The sequence below is a fragment of the Rhinolophus sinicus genome, chromosome 1 (genome assembly GCF_057876585.1).
Source record: "Rhinolophus sinicus isolate RSI-liver-muscle chromosome 1, RSI-T2T, whole genome shotgun sequence".
NCBI classification, from domain to species: Eukaryota; Metazoa; Chordata; class Mammalia; order Chiroptera; family Rhinolophidae; genus Rhinolophus; species Rhinolophus sinicus.
The window spans coordinates 145,698,763-145,719,734 of record NC_142501.1 but is presented as its reverse complement, the minus strand read 5'-3'; the positions used below and the strand labels follow the sequence as shown (position 1 = coordinate 145,719,734).

The following is a 20,972-nucleotide window of genomic DNA, read 5'->3' as shown; positions in this document are numbered from 1 at the left end:
TGAGCCCCCCAAAAGGCAGCCTCTGTCTCTGAGGTCCATTGTCCCCCACCCCCTACCCCAGATGGCAACATGTCACGAGCGGCAATGGAAAGTAAACGGGCCGCTTACCCTCGTGCACCGCAACACACTCAAGGCCCTGATGGGAAAGACCTAGTTCCCTCCCCAGGTCCATCACACCACCGCCCCGCCTGGGAGAATCAGTGCCCAGCAAGCAGGGGCAGCTGCCTAGTCAGCCAGGACAGGCTCCACATACCCCAGCAAGTCGCCTGTGCTTCTTTGACACCCTCTGGTTTTTTGGCTTAACGGACAGTTTGTGCTTGGCGGCACTGTTGTCCAGGCGGGCGATGGCCAGGGGGATGGCATCTAGGTTGACACTTTCGATGGTGCCAGCAGAAGAGAAGTGCCTTTTTGGCCGAGATGGTTTAACTGGAGCCACCTATGATGGAGATTAAAATATAGAATCAGTCCGGATCAGAAAGCAACCTGCAGGGAACCCTAGAATGGCAGCATGTGCTGGTGGCGGTACCTTGCCCAGCCTGGCCCAGGAAATGCTGGGGAGCAGAGGGCCTCCTCAAGACAGTGAAATGAGCACCGCTTTTGGAATCCAAAGGCAGGACGTTGACTATTTGTCCTGCCGATAATATTTGCATTAACTTGTAAAGGTTATTTAACCTTTCAGGGACTAATTTTCCTACTCTAAATAATGTGGGGGTCAGATTAATTCAGGGGTTGATAAAAACATAGCCAGGGGTTCAGTCCTGCCCGCAGCCTGTTTTGTAAATAACGTTTTGCTGGCACACAGCCACACCCGTCATCCACTGTCCTTGGCTGCTTTTGTGCTATGAAGGAAGAGCAGAACGAAGGAGTCTCACAGTTGGACCTTATGGCCACCAAGGCTAAAATAAGTAGTACTTTGCTGAGCCCTGGACAAGCTCATCTCTATGCAAAGAACTCTGTAACTCTAAGAGCCTTCCCACTCCCTCCAACACTGTGAGAACATACCTCTGCTCCCACCTTAGTCCCTTTGAGGAAGGGAATGTGTATTTTTCATCTTCGTATCAGTCCCCTTTATACCCAAGTAGCAAGTACTCAATAAATATTTGTTGGAGGTATGAAGGAACAGTAAAGTATAACATCTATGACGAGGGCATGAAATTTGTAGCCCTCAGAAATGTTTTAGCACCATTACTCCCAAGTCACTGAGCACCGAGTGCACAGAGACGCTAAAAGGAAAGGCAGAAACACGGCGCACACCGGGGAGAGCATTTCTTCAAAGGATGACCTGCCGCAGCGCTTGCCGTTCTGGAATGCAGACGGGATCACTTAAAAACCACAACCTGAGATGAACTGTACAGGTTTAGATCGGTCAGAGAGACTGTGGTGCAGCCTGAACCCAGAGGCCACACTGAACCAGGTGTAAGACGCCACACCTGTAACTACAGAGCAGTTACAGGCAGGTAGCAAGGCAAGGGCTCCTGGCCACACCGCACACCGCACACCGCGCCAACGTGCGGCAGGGGACGCTCGCAGCCCTGCTGCCTGTGCCCGCAGCTCCCAGACACAGGGGTCACGTTAGAAAGAGGCCAGGGTTCTTGTCCCATTAGGGAGACCACTGCATGGGCGGTGTAGGTGCCTGACCACTGCACTGTACACCTGAAGCTGAACAATATTGAATGTCAACTATAATTAAATATATATATATATTTATATTTATACACACACACACACACACACACACGGCCAAAAACATGTATACACATTTTAAGAAAGGAAAACTGGATTAAAATTGTAATACTCAATATAAACCGATAACAAAGATGACTACAAGTCACATTTGACTTCTGCAATTACGAGAGGTGCTCAAAGTGGTTACCATCAGCGTCCAGACACTTCTGATTACGGCGAACTACTGCTTGAGTAACGTCGACCAAGTGTCCACCTGTATACATTTTTTTGGCACCCCCAGTATATATATATATATATAGTCATGGGATGTGGAGTACAGCATAGGGAATAGATTCAATTGAACTGTAACAGCTGTATACAATATCAGGAAGGTAGTATATTGGAGGCGGGGGGGTTATCACTTTGTGAGGGGAGTAAATGTCTAACTATTACATTGTTTTGTACACCTGAAACAAACAGCAACAAAAAAAGAGGCCAGAGTTCATCTGTTCGACTGTGTTCACGTGCTCTAAGTAGTGTCAGAGAGTTTAACTGACAGCTTTGCTGGTTTTTTTTTTCTTTTTTTTGCAATTACCTTCCATATTTACACACAAAAGCTAAAGGACTAAAGCTAAATCCAAGAGCAAAAGAAATGCTCAGTAAACAATCCTGTATGAGAAGAAGCACAGAAGTAAGGAAAAATAATTCCAGCCTTTGGTCTCCTATTTATTTATGGTTATCTTTGTAATTGGTATCAAATTCTGAAAAGAGATGAATTAAATATTTATTTCCATCCCCTGGCAGACGCATGAGTCAAAGCAGTTGGAGCCAAATGTGACTGAGGACACAGACAAGCACTAGAAGCTGAGATTTAACTGCAGTGTTTCCTATCTAGTGATTCCAGCTGGGCCTCTTCATCGTCTGGGTGGTGGCACTGTCTTGGGCCACCTCCTTCAGAAGGCACTGGGACATCCCTGCTCACTGTGCTGTCTGCCAGCCCCTGGGAGGACACCCGGACCCTTGTGTAGGTGACAAGTCCTCATGGGAATGCACTGGCCTCTGCAGAAGAGATGCCCACGAGCTACCACAGGGTCCCTAGGCTCCTGCAGGTGAAGTCCCAGGTGTCAACGGCACGCAGAAAAGTTAAAAAGCCAAAATACGTACAAGTAGAGAAATGATAAGGTCCTTTTTTTGGGCATCTCTAAATAGAAGGACACCTCTTTTCCTTACTGACTTGGGTACCTTTAGATATTCTGGAATGTCTTTTTCAACAGCTTAACAGTGTCTTGAAGTGCATGATACATTTAAGAAAACTACCAACTGTCTAGGACTCCAAATGTAGGCATTCTGGGCAGGTGACTAGTTTTCAGAGCAGGGTTCAGTTCCAGCATTTGCATTGCCATGGAAACAGATGCTCCAACATCTACCACTGGTTGCATTTTGAAGAAATTTAAAGTGATGGATGAAGGCAGCACACATAAATGGAAAAACCTGGCAGCAGATCACAAAAAAAGGGAAAAATAGGAGTTTAAGTAAGGAAGCGAAATACCTTCTCTTCCATCTCACTTCTGGTTCCAGGCAGATTCAGAGGCCTTGGAGAACTTGGCGTATCACTAGACTGGAACAGCAAAGAGAGAGCTTAAGTCACACACCAGAACAGGAAGTTCTGGGCTGATAACCAGACGCGGTTTGTGCCGGGGAAAGGGCCACCCCCTCCTCCACACAGGGGTTCAGCTGGCTTCAAAGAGTGGGCAGGAATCACGGGGTGGGGGAGAGGAGTGCTTTGCTAATGTCCAGACTCCACCAGGACTCCTGAGGCACAGAGCGTGCACTCCCCCTTCCCTGAGTCCAACACATTTCCCACCTGGGCGGTCTCCAACCTCGGTCTTTGCGGTGCTTCCCCATTGCTGAGAGAAGCTGGGCTGAGAAGGTAAATGAGCAGAGGAGCTGAAGCAACTCAGGAAAGAAGGAAGGAGAAAAAAAAAGGCTGAGGATTCTCACCCCAGTCCTGTCGGCCTGCCTTGGGAACACCCACACCCCGTCACCTGCACCTTTCTGATGGCCCACTCTACCTTCTCTTGCCAATATTTACAAAAGGATCTTATTGTCCCTTCCAGAGCAGTAATGTCCTACCTCAGTCTGTTTTCTGCCCCACACTTAGAAGCATCTTTAGAAAACACAAATCAGATTATTTCACGTCCCTGCTTAAAATGACTCAGAGGCTTCCCATTACTTTCAGAGTAGAATTCACCTATTTCCTGTGGTCTACACAATTCGGCCCTTATACCACACTCTCCCCTTCCTTCTGTCGCCCCCACCAGGGCCCAGCCACCCACACTGGGCTGCTCCTCTTCCAGGACCAGCGCAGGCCCATCTCTGAGCCTCGGTACTTGCTCCTCTCTCTGCCGAAAACATGGCCCCACCCCCAGGTCTGCTCATGGCAGCTCTGACCTCCTCATCTTTCCACCTCTCCCCAAGCAAGTCACTCACTTTTCCATCCCTCTGTTTTATTTTCTGTGTAGTATCTTTCTTGATTTGAAGTTATTATATTTATCTATTGGTTGACTCATATGTCGTCTGCCTCTCTTCCTCATTACAATGTAAACTAAACGGGGGCAGCGCCTTGTCTAATCATGCTCATCTCTGTCATACCCACGGCTGGGGTGGCGCCGGCTGAAAAATAACCCTCCTCCTCCCGTGCCTTGCTCATAGTAGGTCGCCAATAACAGTGAAGACGCTTGCTTCCTCTTTGGGAAATCCTTTCCTCCAGGCTGATGGCCCTGGTTGCTGCCTAGCACTAGAGAGGTTGTAGAAAGCATTTCTGGCCTTAGGGGGAGGGAAAGGCCCACCCGTGCTTCACCTACCACCCCCCACCCTCCCCCCTGTGTGGATGCTCAGAGTCGTCAGGGCAGGCCCAGGCAGAGATGGGTGACAGTCGGGGACCGTCCTTCTTATCTTTCCTTTCTTGCTTTGGCTCTGCAAATTGCTCACCTTTCTTCTTATTCTCAGGACATATTAGAGGACAACAGGCATGACTTCTTGGGAGGGGGAGGATGCCCATTTTAATAATACTCAACGGAATTTCAGCCCGTTGGTGGGCAGAGCAGAGACAATGCTTTAAGACTGGAAGACCGGGGCCTCACCTAGAGAACTCCTTGCTCTAGCTACTGGTAGGACCGTTCCTCCTTTTCCCACAAGAGGCCAGACGGTGTCCCCTCTGCTGCGGGAAGGACTCTCATTTCAGGATATGCTCATAGTGTTTTCTTTCCAGCATCGAAAGACCAGATTTAGCTAGCACAGTGCTGGACCACTGGGACTTTCTTTCCACACCAAGTGGACTTCAAGCTGGTCTGTTTGATATGTTCTCTCTTGTTGACATACTTCTTTCCTTTCTCATTTCCCTTTAAATTAGTCCAATTCCACAAATAATTACTCAGTGCTACTAAGTAATCACTGGCTAAGTCCTGGAGAGACAGAGATGTGTAAGGTCCAGTTTTGTCCTCAAGGAACTCAATGTTTAGAGATGGAGAGAAAATCGTTATGTGGACATAGATACAGACGGGCCATGGAAATGTGAGAAGCACTAAAGATGCACAGTGAAGGTGAGGAGACAGTATAGCTTGGATGTGAGGCCAGGTAAGGCTTCCCAGAAGAGGAGGGCCAACCCGAGTCTCGAAGAGTTAAGTAGAAGACTGGGAAGAGCACGTGTAAAGGGCTTGTCTCCTCAGCTTCCTCCTCCTCAAGGTGGCCCTACTGCAGCTCAAGGCACCTGCCCAGGAAGTGCCCTCAGCCCTGGGTTACTCATCAGAAAAGCTTCTCCCGCCCCCACGCCCGCCCCCATGCCCCCTGCAGTGTAGATCCCAGGGCTAGTGGACGCCCCTGTCCACTGCCCAACCTCCTCCTGGGCTTATTAGCCATCACGTCATTGCCTGGAGGAGCCTTACTTTGTGCTCGGTATCTGAGCGGAGGACGTCCTGCTGAGCCGCAGTGTCCATGGGACTGGTCAGCAACAGGTCTTCTAAGCCAGCCTCTCCACTGTCTGCCTTCTTCATAGGAATGGCAGTGGGTGGTGGCTGCCCAAACTTGATGTTCTTGCTCAACTGTCGCTGGAGAGAAACAAAAGAAAGATGTCCTGAAGCAGTGAAGCAGCTCACAGCCACCACAGCCAGGCCCCCTGCATAGCTAGTGGGCACTGAGGCATGTTCTGTACACAACTGCTGTTGGACTAAACACCAAGCCAGCAAGCCACGGTGCCACCCTGAAATAAGTGAATGTGTTTTCCAGCGTCTGTCCTTTTTCTTTCCCACCTTTGAGCCATGAGCTTTTTCATCCAGCCACCTCTTTCATGGAGATGCCATCATTTTCCAGGGGGTAGAGAGACCGTATTTCTGAACCGAAAGTTGGGATGCATGTTATGCCAAAAAAATTTGTGAGTGACCTCTAAATTACTAAATTACTAAAGTCTTTTTGAAGTACAAAAATTGTGCAGAAAAGAGTTACATGAAATGCAGGAACCCCTGGGAAAAACCAAGACCCTTGTGGTTGCTGGAACATGGGAACCCTCCAGGTTCCTTTAAACACATTCCCCTTGAATATTTCTATTTCAGCTGCCTTCCTCACCAACCCTGAGCTTGAATTGCTCTGGTCACAGTGGGTACCCCTGCTAAGGTGAGGAAGGCCCCAGGGCCAGCTGCGCGTCTTTCCATGACCACTCCTGAAATCATGGGAGGGACAGGGCAACCCTGTGCCACCACTAGGACCCCCTCTTTGCCTTGCTGCAGCTGCCCACCGGGAACTATGGGATGGAGGACACCAAGTGGGGACGGGAAAGAGACATGTGCAGGAAAAAGGCACCAAGGAGGGACTGCTTACTGGTGGGTGGCAGCTAAAAGGAGGCAGGGGGTGGGGGGCAACAGGGAGTAGAAATCAGGAAGAAAGATAGTCTTTGGAATCAGAGAAAAGTCAGATTAGAAAAGGAAACATATTCCCTGAAGAAAAATACATAAACACAATAGCTAAAGATGGTGTAAAATATTTAATGGGCTGTGGTAGAGAAAATGAAGGACATTCAGGAAGAAAAAGAGGTATGCTGTGATCGTCTGAAAGGCTACTAAATTGCGTATATTATGCAAACTACTTACTACCTTGATTGAGATCAGGGTTTCTGAACCTCGGCACTATCGACAGTGTTGGGCCAGATAATTTAATATTTAATCCCACAGAGCTGCAAAGAGCCTTAGCAATTATATAGTCAATCTCTCACTTTGCAAAAAAAGTCAGAGGTCCAGTAGGGAGAGGTGACTGGCTCAAGCTTCCGGAAAGAAGAAGTGCCCCCAAAGGAACCTGGATCCAGGCCTTCTAAAACCACATGCAGGGTTGTTTTCATTGCACCACACTGGTTTTCACTAATTTGACATCACGTTTCCTTCATATAGGGGCAGGACACAGCATTTTTGACACTTTACTGACGTTCCCTGGCAGAGGACCCCTCAAGGGAAACGCTGCTTCTTCCTCTGAACTCAAGGGGACCAAATCCACCCACCTGTGCCCAGCTCCCCATTGGCCTTGCATGTGGATGGTGAGATTGCAGAGACATGAAACAGATGAGCCCAAGACTGCCCTCCCCGCACCCCGCGGGCACCCCAGCATGCCAAGTCAGGAGCACAGAAAGACAAGGACTTGTATTTGATCTACTGGCATTTCAGCCTGAGCCTGGCTCCCCTGGCACCACCGGACAGGCACACACATCAAAAGCCCGAGTTCAGCCGGTGAAGTACAGCTCGAGCAGCCTAAAAGGGTTCCGGGGAGGAGAAGGCTGAAAAACGGTATCTTCTAAAAACAAGTTTAGCAGGAAGCGGCAGTTAGTATCTATTCTAAGCAGCTCAATAAGCAGACACAGTTAGAACAGCCGATGGAATCAGACAAGAGGACATGGTGTGACAAAGTCATAGCCCCGCCTCACTCTGCTGTCCTATAGGAGAGGGACGGATGGAACCTGGGCAGAAGAGGAGGGAATGGTTCCTGTGTCAGGACTCCCAGCCCAGCCTTTGGTTGACCAGCTCTCTTCTCTAGGATTATTGGCCAAGAGCTGAGACCTGCTGTCAGGCTCTCCTATCTACTAATGCTCCTGAATGACTAAATGAGGGGCTTTCTTCTACTTACGACGAAAAGAATAATTCTTTAATGAGCTTCCAAGGAGAAACTGGCCTAATACCCTAATGCCACTTAGTTAGGAATTTTGCTACCGTCACAAAAAAGAATGAGTATGTTGATATTTTACTTCATTAGGGCCCTTTTAAGAATACCGATGCTGGTCTACCCTGATACTTAGAGGGACAAAAAAGAACATGGCAAAATGTGATCACAGTCTAGACTGAAATAAATTCCAAAGATGGGATGACTCTCATGGCTCCCCAAGGGAAAGGAAAGAGAAAATGGAAGGAAAGAAAGATGGAATGAGAACAGGAGAAGTAAGGTACACGGGACAAAGCTGGGGAATGAAAAGAGTAACGTTAGGAAATGAAATAGAATGTTAAAGAAGAGAAGCCAAGGGAGGAGAGGAAGGTGCAGGTCAGAGGAAACGCAAGGAGAGGAAGAGTGACAACAGCAGAGGTTGGATTGGGGGAGGAGAGGGAACAGGAGGGGGAGGGAGAGAGGGAGAATGTATAGGTACATCAAAGGGTTGATTTTGTCACAGATATGTTGCTCCTGGCAAAAGAAACACATGCTGTTACAGCCTTTGAGGATGACACCGTGCATCTCCATAAAGTAGCCGATTTAAATTCCATCCAGAGAAAATAAATCCAGGCTGGTGGCTAGGGAGCTTAAGAGGAGGAAGTGCGATGGAGGAGGGGAGAACCCAGGTCATCAAAGAAATGACAGCCACCGGTTAGGCATAGGGCTGCCAGACAAAGGATTGCCTTTACAGATACACCTGCAGCTGTCAGAAATGAGTCAATGAAACAAGGCCAGGCCGGACTTGGGGTCTGAGGCCATGGCCACGGGTGCCCAGGCTCTGGAGGTGAAGGTTCCTGCACCTGCACATTTTCCCTTCTCTGCAGTTCCTGCTCCAAAGGCTTCCTTCAGCTGACTGGAAGACCGGGCTGTCACCACACTTTGTGTGATTCACTGACAATTAAAACGTTAATGCTAAACCCTATTTGGCAATCTCAGGGGTTGTGTGAACTGAATACAGCGATAAATGCGGCTTTTTTAGTGACTTTAATTCTTCCCATTATTCAGGCATTGTCATAAGAGGAACCTTGATATAAGCAATCACTGAAAAACAGACTGCTAAAATGAGCTTGCCCTTAAATTTTCAAAGAAAACTACTACCACTCCCTTCACCTTTTTTTTTTTTTTTTAATAATGAAACACCCGTGGCTCTTTATATACACTGCAATTATAAGCAGAGGGGAGAGTGGAAAGTTGCGCCTACACTGAGTCCATGTGGCTGGTGGCTATGAATGGTGTTACTGTTGAGACTGGAATGTGAGCTCAAAGGGACTATATTTTATGCATTCAAATTGGGCCATTTTGTTGTAATATGGAATGTTGGAAAATGATGTTATAGGAATGCACATCCATATTTATGAGTTTTTTCTTTTTTTTTTAATGGTGGAAATTCCAAGCATATCATATTCTACAGCTCTCACATTGCCAGTATTTAGAGTTCCCTAGATTTTTTCCATTCTTCAGACCATGTCTGTAAGAAAAGCAGAGGAAAAACAAAGAGGCTGTCTTCTTGAGTGAACTACAGATATTCCCATAGTTAAAACGATTTTTCTTTTTAAAATGCAAAAGCAAAAGCATACAATATGCTCTATGAAGAAGTGGCTAAGAGAAGTTATTTATTCTTTGTGTCCTCGACAGCTGTATTAAGTGTCAAAACCCTCAAACGTATGACACTTTGGCATTTTTAAGAGAAATCCAGCTTAGCAGGAGACAGTAGCTACTGAGGATGGAGGTTTTCCTTCCTGAGCTAAACAGTCTGTGGACCACGAGACTAAGCATTTTCTGACAAGTGTGGCATAAGTCTAAAAATTCTAAAAATCAGTGGTTGTTCCTGAGTTTTATCATTAGTTGGTAGATACTTCCCAGCCTGGTCTGATCTAAAATAAACAGGCACCTCCCTGATTCGTGCTCTGGGCAGCTGTAGGGAACGTCAAGGTCATTGCAGTCCAAATGCAACAAAGTGTAAAGCTTACAAAGCCACTCTGTGCTATGCCAGGTGAGCAGTGATTCTGTGTAGATGGCAGATTTTAAGAACTGGAGGGGACTATAGGATCACCCCTCACATACATGCTCTTATTTTTCAGATGCGGACAATGAAGGTCAAAGAGGTTACATGACTTCACCTGAGGCCACACATTCAGGTGGTGCCAGAGGCCTGCCTTGTTTTACCTACTGGCCAAGGAACAACAATTATGTACGGAGTCCTCAGAAAGGACAGCACTGTTTTTGTCCCTATACCTGTCCTATGGATTAAAATGCGTTCTCAATAGGTGCGTGTATTTTTATAGTAAGAAAATTTTGTTTTAAAGTTTCAATCCTTTGCCACAGAAATTTTCACAGGTGGTAGATTCATTGATTCAGAAAAGTGCAGGCTTATTTATGCTGTGTTCAGTCATTCTGCACTCAGGAGAGAGATACTATCAGCCTCGGGTGCAATGTAAGACAGTGTTAGCTGAAATGACTAGATGTGACCACAAGAGGGCAGCCTTTCCAAATGCTGTCCTTACAGGCACTATTCTGTGTGCTCCTAAGGACTGGGAAGTTTCCTAAGTCAGAGAAAAATGGCTTTTTTTTTTTTTTAAATGGCATTCCAGTAGAAATGTCATTTCAAAAGAATGTCTTAATAATGGAGGCTAATCAGCTTGCCAGGACATTTACTGTCAAATAGGTGTTATCCATTATTTCTCTCTCCCTCTCTTTTTAAAATAAATATACAGATACACAAAGACAATTTCAGACATGAAAAAACATACATGCCTCCGACGTAACTCAACACCCTCATTCCATGCTGGAGTCTACAAGGGGGCAGTCTTTTATGCTGCTTACTAAGCATCAATACCAGCATAACGTTGTCATGGAAAAATGCAAAGCATTCATGCAATTTAATAAAGTTAACTACTATTTCTACGACTTACCAGGAACATACTGCTTAGTCGACTGAAAAATAAAGCACAGTCTTTTGGGGGTGATACAGTTACATCTTATGACAATCTAAAAATCACATTTTCTATAATAATTGTCCCCATTTTCCTCCTCGAAGAGCAAAACCAAAAACCTTTTATTTAAAAAAAATATAACTAAAGAGCTGTGAGGAAGCTTGTGAATCCATACAGCAGAAGCAAAATTAGGAAAACCTCGTATGAGTAGATATTGTCAAAAGAGAGCATCGAAATAAATAGTTATTCTGCTTTACTCACATTTCTCTTCCTGTGCTAATAGAATTTTTGCTTCATGGAAGTTCATTGTTTTATATATTATTAATTATGAGATCAGATTCTTTAAAATTGTGCCTTACTGTTAATAGGCAGTTACATATTTTTATTGTTTCTATATTTTCAATACTGTCGAATTACATATCATTTACAACTCCAAATCCACTTCTTGGAGTGGCAGTGGCATGTGTTGTGATGTTACAAAGCAGATATCATTTAAGACAATGAACTATTTAATTTTTAAAGAACTCCTAGAAAGCTCTCGTGAAATATAGCTGTTTTGTGGACTGAAATTTGTTAAGTCATTCCTCTTAGACAGAGGATATTATGAGCCAGGGATTCAGAACGTCTTAGGAATAATATTCCAGGAATCAAAAGCCTTCAAGAAGGAAAGGTAGAAGCAGGGGTGTCAAGGTTTTCTTTGGCCATCACCACCCTTCCCTCTTCTTCAATCAAGAGAAGTGACAGCTTGATTTTTTCTTTTGAGTCTGTAAAATGTGTAACAATACAACCAGCATAACCAAGGACGCAACCTGGTTAGGAAATGCTGGAATCTGAGGGCAGGACAATGGCCTTAGGTGTAAAGACCTAGGCAGGTTTGGGTGTGGCTCCAGGGTTTTGGCTATTTCCTCACTTGCCATATTCTATATTCAGCTGAGTGTGTGCAGAATATGTAACCACACAACGATCATGAAATACGTAGCTAATGTTCAGTAGACACAGAACATTCAAGAAAATTAAAAATTTTCTTTGAGTACCAGGCTTCATCATGTCAGTAGCTACTCAAGCCAGCTATTCCTTTTTTTTTTTGCTCATTCATTCACTCATTCATTCACTGCTGTAGACTTGCAGATAGATGGAAACCAGCAAACCAGAGTCCCCACATTCATAATATGTATCGTCTCCAAGCACTCTGTCTCAGAGACGTAGCTGCTTAGGCACTTGTTGGGGAGGTGAATTCTACCATGCGGCCGGGCAGACCTACATAGTCAGATCCCAGGTGTCTTCGCTGCCCTGCTTTTCCTGGATTCCCCATGATTGCAATCCCATTTAGTGAATAATTATTGTATTCTACAGTTGACCCTTGAACAATGCAGGTGTTAGGGGCACTGACCAATCCCCGCCCCCACACACAGTTGAAAAATCCACATATAACTTTTGATTCCTCAAAAACTTAACTACTAATAGCCTACGGTTGACAGGTAGCCTTACCAATAATATAAACAATCGATTAACACATATTTTGTATGTTATATGTATTATATACTGATTTTTTGCAATAAAGTAAGCTAGAGAAAAGAAAATGTCATTAAAAAAATCATAAGACAAAATACATTTACAGTATTTATTGGAAAAAATCTGCATATAAATGGACCCACGCAGTTCAAACCCGTATTGTTCAAGGATCAACTGTATTTTCATTATTAAGGAGTTACCACCTGAGTCAGTTTCATGTAGGAAAACTGCCCAATTCTGCAGTGTGAACAGGGGGCAGGTTTAAGAGTTTCATGGTATTCCTCTGAGACAAGGTGTCTCAGCAGGGGGGACGGGGGGGCAGATTTATAAACAAAAAATCAGAGTCTCACCATTCACTGTCCAAGTATGGAGCTTTGGAAAGTGAACACAGGCTGTGCAAACCCTCAGCTGACAGTCAAGCCTGTACTTGGCAGATTATGGCCAACACCTCAGGTTAAGAACCTTTCCTCTCATACAAATAGGCAGCTTCTTTTGGGTACTTGTCCTCATAATGTCCACTTAAAAACGAGGGAACAATGTGAGAGAAAAGTAGGTGGGGCTATTATGAAGGTGGGTACAGTGGTGGCAATGTACCTCTCACAGGTGGACAGAAGGTTTAGAAAACTGAATCAGTTTCAAAAACACAAAACTTCTCATCAGTAGCTACCCCTGGACCTCCCAATACATTCACTCAAGGCCACGCTGGGGATTTCCCCCCTTTCCTTGGTAGCCGGGCCCCTCCTGGGGCTCTAACCTTCCGGTCTCAAGCTGTCTTACCTGAAGAGTTTTGACTTTGCCCAGGATGTTGTCCTGTGACATTGCTTGAACTGTCTGCTCACTTTCTGCTCCCCCATCAGGGATAAAAATACTGTCATGGGACAACGCCCGGGTTCCCATAGAATAGTTGAAGGACCTGGAATGCAAATCATGTGCTTCGTTTTATTAGGATGATAAAATTCCTTTTGGCAATTCAGTTTCCTGCTCCTCCTGATTTGGGGGACTCCACCCACCTCCCGTCTCCTCCAGCTCTGTCCTTTCCTGTTATGGGTCAGCCGTTCCTGAGGAGCCAGGAATAAGGGGGCACGTCTCCAACACAACAGCATTTCAGAGCCTCTCACTGAGAACTCAGACACTTATTTATCTGTAAAGGACCCGGGACAGAAGGCACGACAGAAATTTTTTACTGGAGGAGCCTTTCTCCTGATGAGCTGTCACTGTCAGTTTTACCCCAGTAAGTCTTGGCAACCCTCCCTTTTTAAGTAACATGCAGATCTGGAAGTAAGAGGCAAGAGCTTCTTTTCTTTCAGATTATGATCAAATCAGAAGATGTTTATATTTAAAACAAAGACTTGACAAGGACTAGAACTGCTGATAGGGACCAAAGGAATCAAGATTCTCTCTGGTGAGACTCTTAAGGAATTCAGAGAAAGAGGGAAGAAATGTGTTGGGGCAATTTTGACAGGCTTCATGCACACTGAGAAGCTTACAGGTGGTAGGTACCCCCAAATCAACACTTTTGAGTTGAAGGGTTGGACTTCAAAGGAAGTCCAGAATTCTACCTAACAGTGAGATATAGGCAGGGTGAACTGCAAGAGGAGGAAGCAGCAGAAGCCAACTGTTCCTTATTATATCTTGGAAACTAATTTATCTCTGGCAAAGGAGTACACATCCAGGCTGTTCACAGGGCAGGCAGAATCGCACACCTTCTGTAAGGCAAGGCAGGCACCCCAGCAGCACCCCTGGGGGGAGAAAGCACCACCTCTACTCTCCCCTGCCCAGAAAGAGGCCCCACCTGGACATTTTATCAGTGACCAAGTGTATGAGAGAACAGCCAGCACAGGGGTGGGAGGGTAGGGGGTGGGGGGACGCCTCCAGTGGGTGTCTCTGAGCTGAATACGGAAATGTAGTGGGCAGGCTCCCAACCAAGTCTAGAGCTAGTTGGGAAGACCGAGTACCAAATTACGTCATCAAATTTGCCAAATTACAGGCAGCAGGGTAAAAAAGCATATGAGGTTAAGAAACAAAAGACTTGGATGCGAGCCTCCTCGCCGTGTGATCTTAAGCAATAATAATAATAATCATAATCAAAATCAGAATCACAACCCCCCCCCACCCCCGTACTTTGATGAAAACACTGTGCTGACTTTTACTTTCATTATCTCATCACCAACATCTTGTTGCAGATGAGACTCCGGGGGTAAATAACCTTCTCTAAAGTCATCCAAACAGAAGTAGTAAAGTGAGAAACTGAATTCAGACCTGCTGCATACAATCCCATGCTAGCTAGGTGAAGTGTTTTAAAATGCTGGAAGGTCTTAGAGTGTTCCCTCCCATGAGTGAAACAGCGTATGGGTGGGTCAGTCGGAGAGGAAGACAGGATGCAAATGACATGTGGGCTGGGATAGGGGAGGGTTGACGATACTACACAGATAGAATAATGGGTGAGCCTTCGGCTAAATAACACACGATGCCATAGAGCAGTAATCCACTTAATGAAATACGGGGCATTATTTTAGGATACAAATATGAATAAAGAGGCAGATGAAACATCATTATGTCTGTGTCCTCAGAGAATTTGTGACCTATGTTACAAAATGAACTTCTAGGTTCACCTAAAAGTGCTGTGAAGTAAACTCTTCATTCAGAGTTGTGGACGCAAACCTTTTAATATTCTGTGTAAACCTCTCTCTAGGATTCCTGGCTGTGATTCAGATGGGAGAAGAGGTAACTGACTTCATTTCTACACAATGCTTCTATAAACGGCTTATATACATACACAGGCTCTCAGATATTCACACAAACACATGTATGCACAAGTCTACTTTAGATGCTTAAAATGTTTACTAGTACCTCACAGGTGTGTGTCCATGCTACACCAGTGCTGTGCCAAGTTCCAGTTTTCAGTCAGTCTTTTTTTTTTTTTTTCAAATTTATTTATTTGTTTTTTAATTAGTTTCAGGTGCACAAGACAAAGCAAAACTTAGACGTTTATCATTTATATCCCTCACACTGTGTGAACCCCCCTCCCCCCATCCACTATCCCTCTGTACGTTCCCCAAATTAATTTTCAAACCCCTATGACCATCTTGTGGTTACCGACTATTTTTCAATACCTCTCACCTTCTCCTTATCCCCCCCCCCCCCCCGCCCCGCTTCAGTCAGTCTTGACTAAAGCATGAAGCACTCCCATTCTTTTTTCCAGGTAGGCTAAGAATCAACACTCTCCAGCTTTTCTGTTACCCCAAATGTTCCTGTTGTCACCCAGGATTTGATGTTTACCCATTCCCCAATTTCAGATGATCATATTAAAAAGTAGAGAAAATGAATAGTAATAATAGTAGTATTAGTAATAATTATTATATAGTGTTGGTCACAGGGGTAATATTAATACTAGCTAAATTTTATCGAGCATTTGCCATGCACCTTGCATATGTGCTAACCTCTCTAACATTGAAATCCTTTTGATAAATAATATTTAAGCTATGTAGGAGGCACCATTATTAAGTCTGTTTTATAAATGAGAAAACTAAGGCTTGAACACAGTGATTGATTTGCCATATAGTAAGTGGCAAATATGCAAGTAGATCTACATATATGTGAATTTGTTTCTGGCCTCTCTTCCATAGGTCTGCTTGTCTGTATTTTTAGTAATAATCCCACACTGTCTTAATTACTATAGCTTTTTATTGAGTTTTGGTATCCAGTAGTTTAATTTCTCCAGCTTTGATTTTCTTCAAGATGGTTATTCTTGTCTCTTTGCATTTTTACATAAATTCACACAAACATACACATATATCTGTCTCTCTCTCTCTTTAACACATTCCTAGGATTACTTTTGTGATGGCACTGGATCTGTAAGTAAATTTTGGGATAACTGACATATTTACAATATTCAATCTTTTAATCTATGAACATTGGATATCCCTTCATTTATTTATATCCTCTTTACTTTCTCAATGTTTTGTAGTTTTGTGTGTAGAGGTCTTATACATATTTTGATAGATTTTTTTCCCTATATATTTGATATTTCTGAATCTACTGTAAATGTTATAGGTTAAATTTTTTATTTTTTATTGTTTATTGGTACAATATTAAAATACAATTGATTTTTATATATTGATCTTATTAAGTAGGCTTAGCTAAATTTATTTATTAGTTATAACAATATGACTGTTGATTCTTTTGGTCTTTCTATGTATATGATCAGGTTGCCTGTGACAAAGGAAAGTTTTATTTAATCGTTTACTTTTACTTTTGCTGCCACAGTATATTGGCTAGAGTCTTCACACAAAGTTGAAAGAAGAGATGATGGTAGACTTTGTCATGTTCCAAAACTGAGCAAGAAAGCTTTCAATTTGACTATTAACTTATGATGTTACCTATAGATTTTTGTGGATTATAATACTGCTTGTTGAGATAGGCAGTGCATCTTACTTACAGCTGATTTTAAGATTTCTTTTGTCTTTGGTTTTCAGCAGTTGTAGGTAGGTATGAATTTCTTTTAATTTACCCAGCTGGGGGTACATGCTACTTCTTAAAGCCGTGGCTTGGTATTTTTCATCAGTTTTGGAAAATTCTTAGCCATTGCCTCTTCAAATATTGCTTCAGCCCCATTTTGCCACTATTCTCCCTCTTATGGGAGAATAGTTTTTCCAAAGTTAGAACTTTCCACCATGAGCCATATGTCTTTATGATGTTTTCTGTATCTGCCATTGTTTTTATTCAATATCATTCTGTCTGCATTTTTCTACTGACCTAGGCTTCAGCTCATTTAATTCTCTTTAGTTGTGCCCAATCTGCTGTGAAAACTATCTACTGAGTTCTTAATTTCAGTAGCGTTTTTCAGATCTAGAATTTCCATTTAATTCTTTTTAATAGATTCTAGTTCTCTGGTGAAATTCTCCATCTTGTTACCTATTTTGCTGAATATATTAATTGCAATTATTTAAAAATCTCTGTCTGAAACTGCGATATCATAGTCCCCTTTGGGTCTATTTGTTATCTTATTTTCTTCACAGTCTGTTTCTTAGCTGCCTAGGAGGTTTTTTGTTTTTGTTTTTAAATTGAATTCTACACATCATGCATGAAAAATGGTAGAGACTGGGTTCTCTCCTTCCCGAGAGGATTCACTGGCTCCTCTAGCTGACCTCAATCCAATCAGGGACTAAGCTGACCATGGCTGGTTAGCAATCTTTGTAAGACTCAGACTCCCTCTGCTTTGTTGCCCACTTGTAGAGTATAGGCCTCCTGGAGTCTCAGCTAAGAACCTGGGTCATTTCCTAAGGTCCTCCTCCTTCGTGGGTCTCAAACCCCATTTCTTGTCTTTCTAGCACCACAGACTGCCCCAAACCCTGCCCTACTTTTCAGCCTCTACCCCTGTTAGAGATCAATAAATGCCTCAAAAGAAAAACTGTTGCCTAGATTTATATTCATTCTTCTGGGCTTTTCTTCTCTTAGGGGTTTTAGTCCCTCAAGTCCTGGCTGTCTGGGCAGCCTCAAGCTCTAATTTCTGTGTTCCTGATCTCATGAATGGCTTACAGCTCTGCTGCCTTCTCCTCCTCTTGGCAGACACCCCCAGCCTTTTAGGTCTCTTGCCCTGCACCAAGAGTCAACTACTGCCCACAGGAGAGAAGCAATATGCAGAAAGTTGGGCTCAACTCAGTGGGCTTTCCCTTCTCTCCAGGATCTCATTGCTCACGTCTGGTGACTCAGCAGCAATCTGATGCCTTCAAACTGACGTCTTTGTTTTAATATTCTCTCCATATTTCTAGTTGTTCTTGGTGGGAGCCCTCATTTGCTACAAGCTACTTCATCACAGCAATAAGTAGAAGTAATTAACTTTTTGAAATTTATTAAGGTTCAATATGTCAGAACCTACTTATTGATATAGTCACTTTTCAAAGTGACCAAAAACATTTGTATCTTTTTCTTCTTATACCTGGGTTTTGTCCCATTTTAAAGCTCTGAGAAGAAACAGTGGAGAATGGTAATTCGTTTATTAGTTACATGAATGAATAATCTCTTCTAAATAAATCCTTTTACAGAATGTAAATTAACATTAAATCCTTGTCAATTTGGTTAATTAAAAATTTGGTAATTATGGTTACCAGTCCTGGCTCCAAACAAATCTACAACATGGGTTTTTTCCTGTTCTCTAAAGGGGATGCTGAACAAAGTGTGGGTAAAAACGTTGCCCAAAATTCCAGAGTTTGAGGCAACGCTGGAATTGAAACTGAGTAACAGATGACGTCATAAAAATGGTGACGTGAGGTGAGCCTCTTGAAATCTCCCCTGGAATTTACAACAAATTGAATAACTATAACTCCACAAGGACTCCCTGCACAGCAGACAGGCAAGACTAAGAGGCCCACTACTGAAATCATCTAAAGGTGGGCAAATTGCGTGAGAGGGGAGGAGGGAAGGGAGAAGTGCGGAGACCATGTGGGCACAGGACGCAGACCTAGCTCAGTGCTCCAAGCTTCCTGCATTCCGGAACTACCACAGCTGTGGGAGAGGGAAGAACTCAGACTGCTAGGGCTCCGCTTATGGCCCACAGGGCTGAGGGGGCAGCATACAACATGGCTGAACCCAACACTCACGACAGAGACCTCGGAGAAAAGACTGAAGGAAGAAAGCTGAAAACAGTGGTTTAAGCCCTCACTGCCAAGCAGAGAATGGAAGCCTTAGGCACTGAGACTAGCCGCCCTCTCCCCACCCTCCCAGAGCTTGCCCCGTGCTAGAAGCAGAACAGTAGCGTTGTCAGATCAAAAGAACAGAATATTTGCAGTTCTGAGAACTGTGGTCCGCAGACACAGACTCACAGCCCAACTAGTTCCAGAAAAGGGGAGGGAGCCATGGAAGCAGGATTGGCTGGGGTGGTGGTCACTGCCATTGCTCTGGGCCACCTCTCACAACTCACCCCGCCCCTGTCCCCATCTATCTGGGTGGATCCCTGCAGGAGTAAACAGAGCACTGAAATACACAGGCTCTGAATCTGGGGCAGGAAGAGCTTTGGAACTTTAGAAGCTCTCCACATCCCCCCACGGAGGTGGCGCCCTATGACCAGGTGAACTGTTCACAGAGGAGAAGCCCGCCTTCCAGGGAATCCCCCCATTTTGTGAGAAGCCAGGATAGTGCCGAGAAAATGTAACACTATAGTTGGAGAGAGAATAAAAGGCTGCAGTCGGAGAGAAAATAAAACATTCTACCAACACCTACTGGAAAACAAAAGAAAGACCTCTTTCTATCAACCTGTTGCAGAACCTACTCCTGTAGATGCCTAGGAAGGGAAATAATAAATCATTAAGAGCCATGAATAACCAAGGTAACAAGACAGCTCAGAAAGAAAATGAAAAGTCTCCAAAAAATAAACTTAAAGACATGGAAATATGTGACTTAAATGACAGAGAATTCAAGATTGCAGTTCTTAAAAAACTAAACAAGATGCAAGAAAACAGACAGGCAATTTAATGAACTCAGAAACACAATCAAAGAACAAAATGAACATTTTAACAAAGAGATTGAAATTTTAAAAAAGAACCAAATAGAATTTCTGGAGATGAAGAACTAAGCAAAAGAAATGAAGAATGAAATAGCCAGCTTAGGTAGTAGAGTTGACCAGATGGAGGAAAGAATCAGTGACATCAAAGATAGAAATCTGGAAATGACACAGATGGAAGAAGAGACTTGAGACTTAAAAGAAATGAAAGAACTCTACGAGAACTTTCTGACTCCATCAGAAAGAGCAATATAAGAATAATGCGCATACGAGAAGGAGAAAAAAAGAGAGAAGGGAACAGAGAGTATATGCAAACAAATAGTTGACGACAACTTCCCAAACTTGTGGAAAGGACTGGATCCTCGAATCCAAGAAACAAAGAGAACACCTAATTACCTCAACCCCAACAGGCCTTCTCCAAGGCACATTGTATTGAAGCTGTCAAAAATCAACGACAAAGAAAGACTCCTCAAGGCAGCCAGGGAAAAGAAGACGGTAACCTACAAAGAAAAGCCCATTAGATTATCATCAGATTTTTCAGCAGAAACTCTACAAGCCAGGAGGGAGTGGAATAAAATATTCAGCTATTGAAAGAGAGAAAGTATGAGCCAAGAATAATATCGAGCAAAGATATCCTTTAGATATGAAGGAGGAATAAAGACCTTTCCAGACATACAGAAGCTGAGGGAATTTTCTAACACACGACCTGCACTACAAGAAACACTGAAGGTGGCTATTCAACTAGCATAAATAGGGATAATTTGTGACAACCAAAACATAAAATGAGGGGGAGTAAAGGACTGAACCAGAATATGGGAATGGAGAAAGTAAGCATGCTGAAGAAAATGGAATACTCTAAATATGAAACTTTCTTTTACATAAACTTAATGGTAACCACTCAAAAAAAAAAAAAAAAAAATCCAGAACTGAAATATATAACGTAATAAAAGAAGAAACAGAGAGAAAAATCATAGAATACCACCACACAGAAATAACAGACAACAACAAAAAGGCAAAGAAACAATAAAGGCACAGTCTTACAGAAAATCAAAGACAGAATAATAGGAAATCCTCACATATCAAGAATCACCCTAAATGTAAATGGACTGACTCACCAATAAAAAGGC

General features: G+C 43.7%; 1 protein-coding gene across 7 annotated transcripts in view; it reads right to left on the bottom strand.

Moving 5' to 3' along the window:
- The window catches only part of CRACD (capping protein inhibiting regulator of actin dynamics), a 255,700-nt gene that overhangs the window by 18,245 nt on the left and 216,483 nt on the right, over positions 1 to 20,972 (bottom strand). For 4 of the 7 annotated variants that reach the window (XM_019740144.3, XM_074324516.2, XM_019740147.3 and 1 more), the window contains 4 exons: positions 13,125 to 13,260; positions 5,610 to 5,771; positions 3,215 to 3,283; positions 254 to 436 (listed from right to left, as the gene is read on the bottom strand). In XM_019740144.3, coding sequence (XP_019595703.3) covers positions 254 to 436; positions 3,215 to 3,283; positions 5,610 to 5,771; positions 13,125 to 13,244 — 534 coding nt within the window. In that variant the 5' untranslated portion in view covers positions 13,245 to 13,260. Of the gene's footprint in view, positions 1 to 253; positions 437 to 3,214; positions 3,284 to 5,609; positions 5,772 to 10,814; positions 10,856 to 13,124; positions 13,263 to 20,972 lie in introns of those variants that run through there. The other 3 variants (XM_074324517.2, XM_074324518.2, XM_019740149.3) reach the window with 3 other exon arrangements.